General features: G+C 45.3%; 1 protein-coding gene across 1 annotated transcript in view; it reads left to right on the top strand.

Annotated features, from left to right (window-relative positions):
- The window catches only part of LOC135029536 (interferon-induced GTP-binding protein Mx-like), a 50,214-nt gene extending 33,409 nt beyond the window's left edge, over window positions 1-16,805 (top strand). The window contains exons 5-9 of the mRNA XM_063953860.1: window positions 6,762-6,960; window positions 8,032-8,110; window positions 14,248-14,370; window positions 15,097-15,220; window positions 16,615-16,805. Coding sequence (XP_063809930.1) covers window positions 6,762-6,960; window positions 8,032-8,110; window positions 14,248-14,370; window positions 15,097-15,220; window positions 16,615-16,805 — 716 coding nt within the window. The remainder of the gene's footprint in view (window positions 1-6,761; window positions 6,961-8,031; window positions 8,111-14,247; window positions 14,371-15,096; window positions 15,221-16,614) is intronic.
- The last annotated feature ends 603 nt before the right edge of the window (window positions 16,806-17,408 follow it).

Here is a 17,408-nt window from a genome sequence, read left to right as displayed (position 1 = left end):
TCAGAGCGATATCAGAAAACAGGAACCCCCTACTCCCAGATGAATACCTCAGAAGCACATTTTTTAGAATTTCCAAGAACGGAAAGGGGTCGGTACAAAAAACAGGGAGGAGGACGAGGAGAAGTAAAAAGAAGAGGAAGATACCAAGACAATTGGGGAACATCACTCCCACAGAGACAATCCCCGAGGTTCAGGAAATAACTCCCTTTAGTGCTTGTGACTCTCTCCAAGTTATAAATCTGACAGATAGAATTCTAACTGAAGACCATAAGTCAGTCCTAAGCAAAGGACTCTCCTTCTCCCCTGTATCTAGGATGAATAGATTCAAATGGGAGAAGGATCTGAATTTGTTCTGTAGAAAGCTGTTATTAATAAAGTTTCATGAACAGAGAAAAAATTCAGACCACGAGAGTTCATCTCTAGTTTTGAGAGGCGAAGAGATGTGTGAATGGACTGATTTGGAATTAAGGGCCTTGTCAGAGCTAGAAGAACTGTCAGATCCTATGGACCAGAGACAGATGGGTAATATTCAGGAAGGCAGTAAAAGTCGCCCAACCTGTAAAAAGAAATCGACTTTTTACCCAGAAGAGATCTTATGCCCAGCTGTCAAAATTTTCAGAGAAATGGTGTCCAAGGATTTGGATAATTTGGAATTGTCACAGAAAACAAGACCCATTTTGGGGGATAATCTTACTAAAAGAGAAAAAGAAGCACTTAGGGACATACGAACTTGGGATGATACAATAATAAAACAATCTGACAAGGGTGGTAACGTAGTCCTTTGGTCCAAGGACAAATATACTAAAGAGGCTTTGAGACAATTGCAGGATACCTCATGCTATACGCGTTTGATGTTTAATCCCACGGATAATTATCTCCATCTTTATAAGAAAATGATTGAGAAGGCCTTGAAAGATGGCACCATTACTAAACAAGAACATACCTTCTTAACAGTCGAAAACCCAAAAGTTCCAACATTTTATATGCTCCCTAAGATACATAAGAACAGGGACCTTCCGTCAGGTCGACCTATAGTATCTGGAATTGGTGGACTTGGCGAACAGGCTAGTATCTTTTTGGATCTGCATTTAAGAGAACACGTGGTAAGTCTACCTTCCTATGTTCAAGATACATCGGATGTCCTACGGAAGATACAAGACATCAGAGTGGAACAGGAACATCTCTTAGTTTCCCTTGATGTAGAATCGTTATATACGAGCATCAATCATCAGGACGGGGTATCAGCAGTACAGTATTTTCTGGATATGAAAGATACAGAGGATTTCAATATATTCTTGATTGATCTGCTGAGATTCGTCCTTATGAGAAATTATTTTACTTTCGCAGATGCCTTTTACCTGCAAACCCGCGGAACTGCGATGGGTGCAGCTTGCGCACCCACGTACGCGAACATCTACCTAGGATGGTGGGAACGTGAGATCGTTTTCACAGAAAACAACGAAAAGTACACGCAATTTATTACAGTCTGGCTCAGGTACATTGATGATGTCCTGATGATTTGGAGTAATACGGAGGGACTTTTGAGAGAATTTATTGGACATCTCAACAATAACCATCTGAATCTCAGATTAACATCGGATATTAGTAATGATTCAATTACATTCTTGGACTTAAAAATCATTAAAAATGAAGAAGGAGAACTGACCACGGATCTCTTTAGAAAGACCACAGCAACAAATAGTGTTCTTCATAGAAACAGCAGTCATTTCCCACCGACGATTAGAAATTTACCAAAAGGTGAATTTTTGAGGTTACGCCGGAATTGTTCTAATATGGAAACCTTTAAAAGTAGAAGTATAGAATTGGGCAAGCGCCTAAGAGAAAGGGGTTACAGTAACAGGAGTATAAAAAAGGCAATGTATATTACTTCCAAAATCCCAAGGGAGGAGCTAATCTTCCCCAAGAACAAAGCCAAAACCAGTACAATAAATCAGGCCAGATTTGTGGGTGACTTCTGCCAGGAATGGCAGGAGATAGTGAATATCACACAACAACACTGGTCAGTTTTACATACCGATAGAGATTTGAGTCGACAACTTGCCTCAAAACCGATTATGGGCTGGAGGAGATCTCAAAATTTGAGAGACATTCTGGTAGACAGCCATTTTGAAAGAACATCAAGAAAAACACCTACAATCGAGGGGTCCTTCCCATGTGGAAGCTGTAAGGCTTGCCAGTACATGGCTAAGACAAAATACACCTATGACAGACAAGGAAATAGGGTGGAAATTAAATCTTTTTTCAACTGTAATACCGTGGGAGTCATATATTGCTTGCAATGTGAATGTGGAATGAAATATGTCGGAATGACATCAAGAGCTTTGAAACAGAGAGTTCTGGAACATATTGGTAATATAAGGAACATAACCACCGACTTAAATAAGATGAAAAAACTTTCCCCTGTAGCAAGGCATATGTATGTTAAACATGGAGGTGGTGGCAAGAGTCTGAAAGTCTTTGGCCTGGAAAAGATCCATCTAGGCATTAGAGGAGGAGATCTGAACAAGATACTCCTTCAGCAGGAGAGTAAATGGATATTTAGACTAGGGACTTTGAGTCCGGATGGGCTTAATGAAAGTCAAAACTATGGAGCCTTTCTTTAAAAATACATACTGGCCTCTCCACCTTTTTGAGTACGGTTCTTTCCCCTTTCTCCTTTTCCCCTTCCTTTCCCCTCCATTTGTGATAATCAGTATCCTCATATGTAGGTGGTTATCTACATTTATACATATCTATGTAGGTATATGTGGATGGGTGTATACATGGGAGGATCCTTGTGTAATGATTTATAAATGGGCATGGAACCCCCCCCCCCCCTTTTTTGTACACTTTATATATGGTTATATTTTTCCGGATATATATATATATATTTTTTTTTTTCCTGCATATATGTATATATATTTTTTCTTGCAATTTTTTCCTGCAATTTTCTGAATCCTCTATCAATCTAATAGGTAAAACCTTTAATCTTTAATAAATTCTTTATGGGAGATCATGAAATAAGTCGCTATAGTGCGAAATTATACGCATAATCAATGCTAAATATACTAATATCCTAGAAGACATTTTAATTATGGATAAAGTCACAATGTGTAAATAATGTGCAATCCTAGATCTATATAATTGATGGGGTGTCTGAAAAAAGATATTTCCATCAGCTGAGGACTCAACAGAATGCATAGATTAGTTATGACTCTTTGGTTACATCATGACTGTGTTATTTTTAAACAACTGCTATGGATCATTTCTCCAGCTACGTGTGAATTAGTAAGATCATAAATACGATTAAAGAGGTGTATGTGAAATTGCATGTAATTGATTATATAGAATTATTAGTAAAGTGCAATCAATTTAGTCCCAAACATACAGACATATATAGGATAATTAATATGAAGAGATAAATTACATATTTATATATGAAAAAATGTTTTTTTCAAATAATGACTAAATTTGGAGTTTTTTTGTATTATTTCTATTATTATTATTGTCTATTATTATATAGATATAGAATAATTAATTTTGTAATCGATTTCTGTATTATACTTTCAATATACATATGTATATATATATATATACAAAATATTCCATTTATATGTTGTTGAATGTGGTCACTGGTATCCATATATGCTTACAATTTTTGTAACTTCTAATTTAATTATATTGGTGAATTGCGAACTTTATTATGTGATAATTTGTGTTCTATTTAGCTGCCGAGATCAGGCACTATACCCTTAATTACAGCAATCACAGAACATGGATGGGAACTTAAAACTACGTATCCCATAATGCAGCAATGCTAAATGAATTAATTCAATCCACATTGTATCAGATCGTAGGATAATAATGATTGGCCGAGTGAGTTACACCTTCTCAGGTAAATAAGACTACCGGCAGTAAGAGCTTCATTACCCCTGACGAAGCCGTCCAGGTGAAACGTGCACGTTGGGTTAACGGCGGATAATAGTGCATGTGGATGCTACCCGAAAATCGCCTATCCTGCTTACATACACTGGTTCAGCGGCTACGACGGACTGCACGCTGCCCGCGGCAGTCTAGGACGGCAGGCTCCTGATTGTGATCAGCCATCCCGTGGATGTCCTAGATCAAGGATATCCTGAAGGGAAGTATATGTCAGCGACGGACTAATGGCGGATGACAGCGTATGTGGATGCCATTTGAAAATTGCTTCTTCTGCCCTCATACACTGATCTAGCGGCAGCGACGGGCTGTATTTTGCCCGCGGTGGTCTTGAACGCCAGTTACTTGACTGTGACCAGCCATCCCGTAGACGTCCTAGAATAAGGATATCCTGAAGGGAGGTGCATGTCGGAGACAGTAGTAACTACATTTCCTGGCATCACGGCTCCGGAGCCAAACGATTAATGAGGAGCCGCACACTGATAGCAGCAGAGGGTAATCGATAACAACACACAGAGGATAAGTAACAACATTCCCTACTCTTATTCTATTATTGTACTATTTTATTACTTATGGGCTATGATATGCTTAATTATATAACAATCAATTTACCATTAGTACAATATGAATTATTGTGGATGAATTTAATAGTAGGGTGTTCTTCTTACTGTGGTACGAGCGATTAGGGTCGCATCCGCATGTACAAATCCGCCTTTTTGCAAATAAAATGCAAATTATTCTGATCAGAGCAAATATAATGCAATTGTGTTTTAATTGGATATAATCTTTACTGTGCGGGTATTGAACATACCACATTAATCATGCACCAAATTGATTAAACGCACAATGTTTATTGTGTGGGTACTGAACATACCACAGAAATTATGTACTTAATTGATTAATTGTACAGTTTGTTGGGCAGATTAACCCATTAAGGGCAGAATAAACCCATTGCATAATTATGTACTTAATTGATCAATTTGTAGGGCAGATTAACCCATTGTTTTATTGTTCTTAAATATAAATTACATGGGAATGAAGAAATTTGTTGATACTGAGCTAATCCCTTTACATTTATGATGTGGAGTAAATACACTCGAAGAAATACAACACAAAAAAACATCAAAAAAATACAATTCATTGACAGTACTATCTAAAACACATAATGTATTATCATTTTTATTTTCACTTGTATCCATTTTCTTTTGTAAGTGCTCTCTCATCGGTTTGACTCATCTATTGAGACAACGACAGCAGAAGCACACTTTTTTCATATTGCACTCACACCCATTAGGACTCTCTCATCCTCAATTCGATGTCATTGGATAAGATTGGGGACAGTAGACATCCCGGGTGTCACTGCATATGAAAGCTGTATTTCTTAGAAACCAACTCAATAAATGTGTTACAGATATATACCAAAGTATCTTTTGATCTTTTGAGTGTTCCTTCACTAAATGTTACATAAATTCACTGTGAATATTCACAAGAGGGTGATACCCTAAATGTATACTGTATTTGATACAAATTAAGGGCTGGAAAATAATCAGTATCACAGTTATTTAACACTGGTTAGGGACTTCTCCCCTGCACTCTCATTAACTCTGCCATAGTTTCGCTAGGTGGAGTTAACAGCAGATACAGGTCTTGGGAGTGATGCATATATGCTCCAGTTGGTTCTCTCATTGGGGATTCGATGCTTTTTAAGCAGATCTTCGAAAGCAGAAACCAGGCATCATCATCTATTCCTCCCTATCTTCCTTCTGACTTTTATCTTCAGTAATTCTTTTCACACAATATTGATTTATTACCCTAACGGGCAAATTAATCAGCCATATGTTAGGCAGTGCTGTGTGATTTGTCAGATGAATGGAACAACAAATCATTAGCAGGGGGTAGTCGTAATTAATACAGCCAGATATATCATTAACATCCCCATAAATTAAGTGTTTTATGTTGTATGTCCAATGTGAGTCCGTTTCAATAAAAGTTACGTTTTATTTAGACTACTACTAATGAGTGCCCCATAAAAAGGAGTTGTCTTTTCTCTCTTGTTTATTAACTGTGTCTTTAACAACTCAAGGGAGCACCGCCGGGTGTTAGTTATTGTGACAAGTTTATGATTCAACAAGTAATGGTTAACATTAGATATCATTGAAAACAACATATTTTTCTTATTCCGGTTTTGTATTTTTGTTATACCATTAGATAGGTAGCTCAGTGCGCTATTTCTCCCACAACAATCCCAGTTTTACTTTAACTTCAAACCAGAAACATTGTGATTGGTTATTAAATCCATTCTCCCTATCCGAAGTTGTTGAACAGATTGGCTGTTGGTCAGAGAAAACAAAAGTGTTTGATAGAGATGCAACCTGTTATGTGATCTATGCAGATATATATATATATATATATATATATAATGGGCCAATTTTAGAATTCTATAGGTGGATAGATTGATAGATCTATTTATGTAGACTCACTAGAATTGCCACTCTCTGGTTATATGAAAAATTCTTTATTTTCCCCCATTAGTTCTCCCGTGTTGTCTGTATGGATTGCTTTCAGTCTCTGATTGTACTATTTCCTAGACAGCTTCTGTAAAAGGCACTTTTAGGTATGTTAGATGAAAGCTGGATCTCCTGTAAGGTGATGTCAATCCCCTGTTTTGCCATACACAGGGACATGCTCTCATCTGTGGCAGGTTAATGGATGCATTGCATATATAGGAACACATTATATCCTGAGTGTTTGGAACAGGAATCTGGCCATAGGGATAATTTTACCATTATCAATTATTTCCTTTTTTTTTTTTTTTTTTGCAGGAATTCTAACTAAACCTGATATGATTGACCTGGGTGCAGAGAGACAAGTTGTTGAAATATTAAAAAATGAAACTGTCCACCTAAACAAAGGCTACATGATAGTGAAATGCCGGGGACAGCGGGAGATCCAGGAAAGGCTCTCGCTGAACGATGCCTTAGAGAGGGAGAAGTATTTTTTTGAAGTTCATGACCATTTTTCGTGAGTTTCTCTTTAATCTCTGTTAACGGTCCCCAGTGGTGGCTAAACCCAATCCCCTCTCCCCGCTGCCTGAACCTAACCCTGAAGCCCACTACCAACAGCTTAACCTTAACCCTCCCTGGTGGGTGCCTAAACCTAACCCCCCTCCCCATATTCTAAACCTAACCCCCCCCCCAGCCTCAACCTAGCCTCCACAGCCGCCCCCCCCCCCCCCCCCAAGCCTCCCCATTCCAGCGGCATACCTCTCCTTGAAGGTGCCCAGGAAAAGACTCCAATACAATTAGGTGCGGGTTTCATGAAACTAGCAGACTTCGCATGCATTTGCGCACCAGAGAATTCCCCAATTCAAATAAAAATGCCTGTCCACAGTACCTGCAGCGGGGGGGGGGGGGGGGGGGGGGGTTGCACATTGTCAGCCATATGCGATGTGAGGGAAGTGCATGAAATGTGGGGTGGCCTTCCTAGACCCCCAAAAAGTGACAATTTTGTTTGCAGAATAATATAGAAGGGTGTTAGTGTGCATAAGGTAAGTACTGGAAAAAAAACTAGAAATTCTAAAAAGCAAACTTTTTTTGTCTACTTTCATACGCGAAAAAATGAAAATAAAATTAGGGAAAAAAATATGCTTTTGAGGTACTTTGAGGCAACTTTAAAAAATGTAAAAAAAATTATATAAAGCAATTATTTTAAAACAATACAAAATTGTTGATTCTGGAAAATGTTTGAGGCCATTTTTTAAACATCACCCCCCCCCCCCCCTCTCAAAAAAAAAAAAAGACATGTAGTTGTTGGATTAATTAAGCTATTTGGAAACTTCCAATTGCCTAAGTAGTCATTAGGGGAGTGTCCAAGGGGTTTTTGCACGGTGTCCTAACTAACCTTAAAATAAGGATTTTCCATAACATCTCTCACTCTGGTTCAATGGGAGTTTCTGATTGGATCACAAAATGAATTCGCAATGCGAATACGCGAAGCAGCAACTCGCATCCTGCAGCTCGCACCTACTTGGATTGGCCTCTTTATCTGTAGCGATAGATCTGGTATTTTAATTATTTTATTTTGTTGCTACAGTGATTTTCTGAAGAAAAAAAAAGCATCGGTCCCGTGCCTGGCGCAACGACTCACAACGGAACTCGTGGAGCACATCCGTGTAAGTTGTCCTTATTGTGTTGTTGTAGTTGTTGTTATTATTATTATTATTATTATTATTATTATTATCATCATTATTATTATTATTATCATTATTCTTCCTATTGATATCCCTATAAATTAACTATTGTTCACCATGCAGAGGAACATATTTTTTTATTTGTGTGCAAATATTGCACCCGTTAATGTCTGCACCATTTATCCTTTGTGGTGAAATACAATTATTGTAGGGGGATTTAGATTTTGCAAAACCTCTATTAATTCCTGAGCAGCTGACTCCTTCCACCATATACTGTAATACTAGGTGCTTCATCGCGCCCTACGGGCGCTCTTCACACCGTCGCAAGGGGCTACGCCCCCTTAACCCTTGCATGCCTTTCTGGGGTTCAATATTTGTGTTATATGGAGTATCACCTGCATTCCTTTGTTAGTGGTTAAATATTGCACAATGAAAGGGTGTGCGATGGTGAAGGAGGCGCAGCCCCTTGCGACGGCGTGAACAGCACCTGCAGACCACAATGTACAGAATGTAGCGGGTGCGGGGGGTACTGCGGATGGTGTCTGTAGATGCTGCGGATGGAGGGGGGGCGGAAGTGGGGGTGGGGCCCGGATGGGGAAGGGTTGGGAGGTGCTGCGGGTGGGGGAGGGGCAGGGGTGCCATGGGTGGGGGAGGGGCAGGTGTGGGGATGTTGCAGATGGGTGAAGGGTTCCGGAGGTGCTGTGGGATGGGAAGGGGCGGGAGTGCCACTGGTGGGGTAGGGGTCCGTAGGCGCCATGGGAAGGGGAGGGGCAGGTATGGGTGTTGCGGCAGATGGGGAAGGAGGTCCGGAGGTGCTGCAGGTGGTGGTGGGGCAGGTGCGGGGGTGCCATTGGTGGGGGAGGGGTGGGTGAGGGGGGGACCGCGGATGGAGGAGGGTGTCTGCAGATGCTGCGGGTGGAGGGGGGCAGGTGTGGGGGAGACATATAAGGGGGGTGAATGGTGGAGGAGGCCTGGAGATTGCTGGGGGTGGTGAAGGGGCGGAGGAGTGGGAGCCGCGGGTGGTGTAGGGGGTCTGGAGGCACAGCATGTGGGGGAGGGGTGGAGTGCCGCATGTGGTGGAGTGGAAGGTGCGGAGGTGTGGTGCATTGGGGAGAGGTCTGGAGGTGCTGCGGGTACTGTACCTGCCAAAAAGGTAGTTGGAGGGTATGCAGTAACAGGGCCAGGACAGGGGTGACAGGGTCAGAACAGGGTTGACTGGGCCAGGACAGGGGTGACAGGGTCAGAACAGGGATGACAGGGTCAGAACAGGGGTGACGGGGTCAGAACAGGGGTGACAGGGTCAGAACAGGGGTGACAGGGTCAGAACAGGGGTGACGGGGCCAGGACAGGGGTGACGGGGCCAGGACAGGGGTGACGGGGCCAGGACATGGGCGACGGGGCCAGGACAGAAATGACAGGGACAGGATAGGGGTGACAGGGTCAGTGTAGGGGCGGCAGGACCAGGACAGGGGTGTCAGGGCCAGTATAGGGTTGACAGGGCAAGCACAGGGGTGACAGGGCCAGGATAGGGGTAGCAGGGCCAGGATAGGGGTGACAGGGCCAGGATAAGGGTGAAAGGGCCAGGATAAGGGTGAAAGGGCCAGGATAAGTGTGGCAGGTCAAGGCCAGGGGTTACAGGGACATGACAGAACACAGGGCACGGGAGAGATTGGTATTAGGGACAGAACAGTGGTGACAGACAGATGTGTCTTACCGGAGTCACTGCTGCTGGCTGCTGCTGTTCCACTCCAACCTGTTGGCATCTGCTGCTGGTGGAGACTTGGCATGGCTGACTCTCTTAGGCTGTATTCCTGCTTCCTCTGCCCGTCCGCATCACTCCCCCCCTCCTCAGTCACACACCGCAGACCTCGCGCAGCTGCCGGGCACTGTGGTAAGGTGAGACTTGGAGTGACTGGTTAGCTCCCAGGAGACGCTGATGCTGGAGGGAGGAGGGGGTCAGAGCCTGCAAGCAGCGCGGACTTCTGCAGCGCTACCCGCCGGCTAAAGTGTGTGAAGGAGCTGGGCGCAACTCACTGCGGGTGGCAGCGCTGCAGCTAGCGGTGGGGTCGCAGGGGCTGGAGATAACAGAGGCAGTACGGAAAGTGCACAGCGGCTGGTGACCCACAAAACTACAGCTAAGAAGCGTGGAGTGTGCCAGAATGTGACGCTCCTCCCTGCCAGAGAGACCCTGCTGAGTATGCTGATGTGGGGGTCAAGTATGGCATACCCCCTCACACACCCCCATACCTCCCAAATGTCCCAATTTTCGCGGGACAGTCCCATTTTTTGGGGTCTGTCCCGCTGTCCCACCCGCGGGTCGCAGTGTCCTGCGTTGGGAGGGGGTGGGGGGAGCAGTTGGAAAGCTCCTGTACTCGCTGTTCTGCTTAGCAGAGCAGCGGTGAATAGTGGAGACAGAGGGAGAGGGGGCATCAGGGGGTACGGATTAAGGGGGGGTTCCAGCAGCAGAGCCGGATTAAGGGGGGGGGGGGGGCAGGCGGTACGTACCGTTGGCCCCACAGTTTTAGGGGGCACCCTGGCTGGAGTAGCTCTGTCCCAGCTCAGGAGCTCCCCCGTCCTGCCAGCAACAGCGGCAGCATTGTGCTACAGTCAGCACACGCTGCTGCGTATTGGCAGGTCTGTGGTGTTGCAGGGAGGCAGCAGTCTCCGTGCTTTCTTCTGCCTGTGCGGGTGTGTAAGGGGGAGCGACCACCTCCTCTGGATTTACCTCTAGCTGAGGGGCCAAAATACCATAAAAAAAAAAAAATCCCGGAATTTGCATAATGGGGCGTGGCCTCGCGGGGCGCGATTAGGCCACGCCCCCAACCCACAGCAGGCACAGCAATGAGATAGGGCTCCCCTGTCTCAAGTACCCTGTGCCCCCCGGACTCATAATCAGCCCCTGGGAGCATGCCAGCAGCTCACAGAGCGCTGGGCATGCCCCCTCACTGACGAAAACGGATGCCTTCCCGTGAAGCCACGCCCCCTTTTCGCCGTGTGTGTGTGTGTGTGTGTGTGTGTGTGTGTGTGTGTGGAAAGCTGGGAGGTTTGCACCCCTGCCTGTGCCATGTCCATACTATCTGCTTCTGCAGCTGCTCCTAGTGTCCTATAGATTTGGCCAGATCTGTGACTCATTTGACTAACTCCGCCCACTGTTGTGACTCCGCCCAGCGTTAGCAAATGAATCACAAGATCACAGAATAGGGCTATTATACTGTAATATTACAGTTATCAAAGAGAACAATTTCCAGGAGATAGGACCAGAGGGGTCTACTATGATATCCCGGCTGTCGGGATTCCGGCGGTTGGCATACTGGCGCCTGGCTCCCGAAAGCCAGATATCGAATGTTTCCCGAAACAGGTCAGAAAAAAAAAAATGTTGGGCCCCAAAGATCTGTTTTATTACATATACAGTCGGGATGTAGTCATGTGACCGGCGGTCAACACTGTTGTCTACATCTAGCCCCCTCAAAATCCCAACATTCGGCACGCCGACTAACAGGGAATATTCCCACCCGTGGGTCACCACCGAGCCTGCAAGGGGTTTTGTTGCGCTCATTCACCCCCGCCAGCATTCTAAACCCCAGGATCCCATTGTCGGTATGGTGACCGGTTGGATCCCAAACGCCGGTCACCCATACCTAACCCATACAGTCATGTAATATAAACCCAATCACTTTATATCATTTAAAATATAACCAAAGCACACTGACTAGCAGCTCCGGTGATGTTAGTTGCTAGGCCATGAGCTGTCCCAATGGGATGCGGTCAGCTTCCCGGCGGTGTAGACCAAAGCCCCCGAATCCTGACACCACTCGGAATCCTGACGCCGGAACCCCAAAAGTTAGGGTTAGGCACTACAGGGTGGGTTAGCCCTAGTCACCACTGTGATTAGTCGTAGCCAACACCCCTCCACTATCTTAGCCCTAGCAGCCACCCCGTATGGGTTAGGATAGGGGGCAGGCATGGGCAAATTAATTGCCCCATGCCCTGATGGGATTTGACAATCGGGATGCCGCGGTCGGTCATATGATCGCCTGCATTTCGAACGCTGGGATAACCTATAACATGTGTCCCAATGGAGGGTACAAAGGAGAAGATGCAGTAATCAATCCTGATCAACATCTGGAACGTCAATAATAATTTCTGGATAATCTGTCCAGCCGATGACCATGGGGTATATTCAATAAGAGTCTGGTCCATTCCGACATGCAGTTGTTGGAATGGATCCGACAACCCCTATTCAATGGACGGCCAAATCCGACTGTCGGATTTGGGCGCACACAGGGGTCCTAATCTGCCGCTGCTGTCAGCGGCTGTGGATACGCTGACAGCAGCGGCCAGGGGTGCAAATGGCAGCGGGCGTGAGCGGGACGGCGGCGGGGGTAAGCTGGGTGGTGAGGGGAGCAAAGATCGGCGGGAGGAGCTGACTGCGGGCGGACATGTCTGGGGCGGAGGGGGGGAGGCGCTGAAGGGAGAGAGGTGCCTGCGGGGGGAGCAGAGATCGGCGGCCGGTGGGAGAAGCTGGCTGCGGGGGGACATGTCTGCGACGGTGGGGAAAGGCGCTGCAGGGAGAAAGGTGCCTGGCTGGGGGACGGCAGCCCTCCCGCAGCCACCTCCACCCTGTCCCCTGTCCTCCCGCAGCCAGCTCCCCCCGCCGTCCACAGCACCACTTGTCTCCTCACCTCAATCCGACTTGTTTTCAAGTCGGATTGAGTTTGTCGTATTTGGCCCCAAAACCTGTCGTATTTGGCCCCATTTCCGACAGAAGCATGTGGATCGGTGAATTTCCGACTTGTCGGAAAAAATCAGCCCCTATTGGGGATCGGTATGAAATACCTCCAATCAAAATACCGACGTTCAAAATACCGACACCAATTGACCGATGGTCAAAATCCCGACAAGGTCAAAATACCGACACGGACAAAATACCGACATTTAAAATACCGACAAGGTCAAAATACCGACATGTAAAATGCCGACAGGTCAAAATACCGACATGCATTTTTTTTATGTTTTTTTGTGTGTATGTCGACATAAATCAACATGGACACCATATAAAGTGTACCGCGTCCCCTCGCATGGCTCGCTGCGCTCGCCATGCTTCGGGCACACTATTATATTCCCCCTCCAGGTCCACTGGGATGGTAAAGTATGAACAAGTCGGTTTCAATGAAAAAAATCATGAAAAACTCATGTCGGTTTTTTGACCTGTCGGCATTTTACATGTCGGTATTTTGACCTTGTCGGTATTTTAAATGTCGGTATTTTGTCCGTGTCGGTATTTTGACCTTGTCGGAATTTTGACCATCGGTCAATTGGTGTCGGGATTTTGAACGTCGGTATTTTGATTGGAGGTAAACTGACTGCATCCCCCCTATTGAATAGGTCGGAACCCCTTCCGACCTATTTCTGTCAGAAGCTGCCGTCTCTCCGACAAGACAGCAGCTTGCGACAGTTATTGATACACCCCATATCTGGCTGTAGGCATCTGTTATTGCCCGTCTTCTCTAACAGCCTGGGAAAATCGCCCTTTATGGACAAAGTTTATGAGTTAAGTCTACATGGTAAGTTCTGTAAGCTCGACTGGAAACCCAATGCTGTTGGATATTACTATTGGTGGTCCATTTACCTACAGGTGTGTCCTCGTGCAAACAGCCCTACTCGGTGCACCAGGATGCGACTCGGCTTGCGTCATGCATCTTTTTCGCTTGCATGTGCATCATAGTCGCGATATGATGCAACAAAACCGAGACTGCACTGATTAATTTGATATGCGATACTTGTACATCTATGTACGAATGAGTCTGGATATGTATAGGAAGTGCTACAGACGCGGCTTTTTTTCACGACGAGTGCTGTTGTGCGTCATCTGCGATTTTGTGCATATTTAAAACCAATTCCTGTGTAGTTAAAGTCGCAGTCCGGTGACTCTGGTGTTTTGCTGCGTCCGCAGCGTGAATAAATGTAGATTTAAATAAAAAGTCGATATCTACACTGCTCGGTGCAGCTCACTCGTGCCGGGCGTTGCGCGATGCAGGGCGCATTGAGACTAGGTTATGAGGACACATTTGTATCAAATGATAACTCGCTCATATTAGAACTTTTTCTTTCACTTTTAGAAATCACTTCCGTCCCTGGAGCATCAGCTAAAACAGAAACTTCAGAAAACAAATGATGAGCTAGAGAAGTGTGGGCAGATTGTACCCGACGATGAGCAAGAGCGTTTTACCTTCCTGTTGGATGTAAGCCAATCAATATTTCCTTCTAGTAAAAGAATACACAGTGCTAGATTTATCAAGTGGAGAGAGATAAAGTACCAACCATTCAGCTCCTAACTGCCATGTTAAAGGCTGTTGGATCTATTTACTAAGCTCTGGAGAGAGATAAAGTGAACAGAGATACAGTATCAGCTAACCAGCTCCTGTCATTTTTCAAACCCAGTAACATGGCAGTTAAGAGCTGATTGGCTGTTGCTTTATCTCTGTCCACTTTATCTCTCTCCAGCGGCTGCTTGGCTGATACTGTATCTCTGTCCACTTTAGCTCTCTCCAATGCTTAGTGCATAGACCCCTTAGTTTGAAAAATGACAGTTAGGAGCTGATTGGTTTGTACTTTATCTCCTCACTTTATCTCTCCCTATATAGGCCTATAAGCTTGCGGCGTCCACAGCAGGCAGAGCAGCCAATCAGCTCCTGTCATTTTTTAAACACAGACTGTAAATGTACAGTTAGGAGCTGATTGGTTGCTACTTTATCTCTCTCCACAGCTTAGTCCATAGACCCCACCGTTTGTAACATGTCAATTAGGGGCTAATTGGTGGATACTTTATCGCTCTCCTATTTATCTCTAAGCTTTATTAAATCTGCCCCATAGCAACAAAACATTCTGGGATGATGAAGAAGGTACAGTCCTGCGTGTCAGTACTGATTATCAGCTTTACCAATACGTTTTATTGTGTCCTATTGCAGATGATAAATCAGTTCAACCAGGACATTGTCAGTGTCACACAAGGAGAGGAAGAAAACCCTAAACTTTATGCAAAACTCCGGGATTCCTACAGTGACTGGCAGACTAAACTGGACGGCTGCTACGGTCAGTGGAAGCTATGGCAACGCTCATCTGTGTACATACTCTATGATCTAGGTGACCCCTAGTGGCGATGTGTGTAATTGCTTTACTAATTTACGGTCGGTGTAATGGTTAGCATTACTGCCGCACAGCACTGAGGTCATAGGTTTGGTTCCCACCATGGCCCTATCTGTGTGGAGTTTGTATATTCTCCCCGTGCTTGCGTGGGTTTCCTCCATGTGCTCCGGTTTCCTGTTATAATGGAGGCATTACTATATATTGTTATTAAATTGGGCCATTACTATATATTTCTATTATACTGGAGGTATCACTATATATTTCTATTATACTGGAGGCGTTACTATTTCTAAAAAAAGAAAAAGGTTCTGTGTCGTGTGGCCACGCCGCTAGTGTCATGTAGCCACTCCCACTAGCAGCATGTGGTCATGCCCCTCACAACATATGACCACGCCCATTTTTGGCACTCAGTACCACTAAGAAAATAATTCTTCTTGCACCACTGCCTCTATGCAAGGAATGAGAAGCCCACTTTCATCATCAATGCACAATTGCATCCTTAGACCCCAAAATCAGTGACACCATGGAAACTTGCATCAACCTGCTGGGCACGGATAATGCCAAATGGGTGTGTCAAAATGCAGGCGGTATGGTCACAACCTGGTAATTCGTACCCGCTCCTCGTCACCCCTGTTTATGGCCTGTTTTTATAGGATATTGGTGGTCATTCCGAGTTGATCGCTCGCTGGCGATTTTCGCAGTGCAGCGATTAAGTAAAAAAACGGCAAAAAATTTGCATGCGCATGGTACGCAGCGCGCATGCGCTAAGTACTTTCACACAAAACATTGTAGATTTACACAAGCTCAAGCGACGTTTTTTCCTCGCTCGAGTGATTGTAGTATGATTGACAGGAAGTGGGTGTTTCTGGGCGGAAACTGCCCGTTTTTAGGGAGTGTGCTAAAAAAACGCAGGCGTGCCAGGCAAAAATGCAGGCGTGGCTGGAGAAACTGGGGAGTCACTGGCTGAACACAGGGCGTGTTTGTGACGTCAAATCAGGAACTAAACGGCCTGAGCTGATCGCAATCTGTGAGAAGGTCTGGAGCTACTCAGAAACTGCAAAGAATTATTTAGTAGCAGTTCTGCTAATCTTTCGTTCGCAATTCTGCTAAGCTAAGATACACTCCCAGAGGGCGGCGGCCTAGCGTGTGCAATGCTACTAAAAGCAGCTAGCGAGCGATCAACTCGGAATAACCACCGTTGACTGTAGCTTCTTTTAAAGTAATTTTACAATGTTAAATGTTAATTATGTGAGCAAATCATTTCTAAAAGAAAATAATAACAACATGATAAAAACACTACAAAATTTCCTTTAAACTTTTTGTTTCCTAAACTGTTTTAGATTACACCACGCGAAAGGATGAAGTTGAGGAATTTGTGAAGTTGCAACGTGGGAGGGAGCTCCCCCCGTTTATTAATTATAAGACATTTGAAGCAATTGTTAAAAAGGAAATCGGTAGCATGCAAGATCCTGCAACGGAAGTGCTGAAAGCTGTGACAGGTGAGGATGTTCCGGCGTATTATGGGATTTAAACCTCCTTTATACAGTATAAGTAGTCAGGGCCGTAACTACATGTGTGCCAAGTGGGCTTGGCACACAGCGCAGTTACCCTGAGGGCGCACGGCCAGCGGCATGTAATGAGTCAAATTGACTCATTACATGCTGCCGAAGTCTGCGCCGTGCGCCGGCCGCCGCACTGTGAGGACAGCTACAGCGCCGGGCAGCAGAGAAGAAGGAGGAGGGAGGGGGAGCAGGGAGCCGCAGCAGCGCTATTTCATTGGTAGTAAGCGCCGCTGCAGCATCCCCCTCTCCTTCCGTATTGGCTGCCTGGCGCTGCTGTGGATGCTGGGATGCGGTTCCTCCATCCCAGCATTTACAGCAGCGCCAGGCAGCCAATACGGAAGGAGAGGGGGATGCTGCAGCGGCGCTTACTACCAATGAAATAGCGCTGCTGCGGCTCCCTGCTCCCCCTCCCTCCTCCTCCTTCTCACCTGCCTGCACCGAGGGAGCTGCACGAGGAGCCTGTCAGCGGGGAGAAGGTAAGTATATCCCTCTTTCTCTCTTTCTCTCTTTCTCTCTCTCTCTCTCTCTCTCTCTCTCTCTCTCTCTAAAAAGGGGGCCTGACTGCTGCAATG

This window comes from Pseudophryne corroboree, chromosome 2, assembly GCF_028390025.1.
Source record: "Pseudophryne corroboree isolate aPseCor3 chromosome 2, aPseCor3.hap2, whole genome shotgun sequence".
Classification (NCBI taxonomy): Eukaryota; Metazoa; Chordata; class Amphibia; order Anura; family Myobatrachidae; genus Pseudophryne; species Pseudophryne corroboree.
This window is presented reverse-complemented; position numbering and strand designations above follow the sequence as displayed.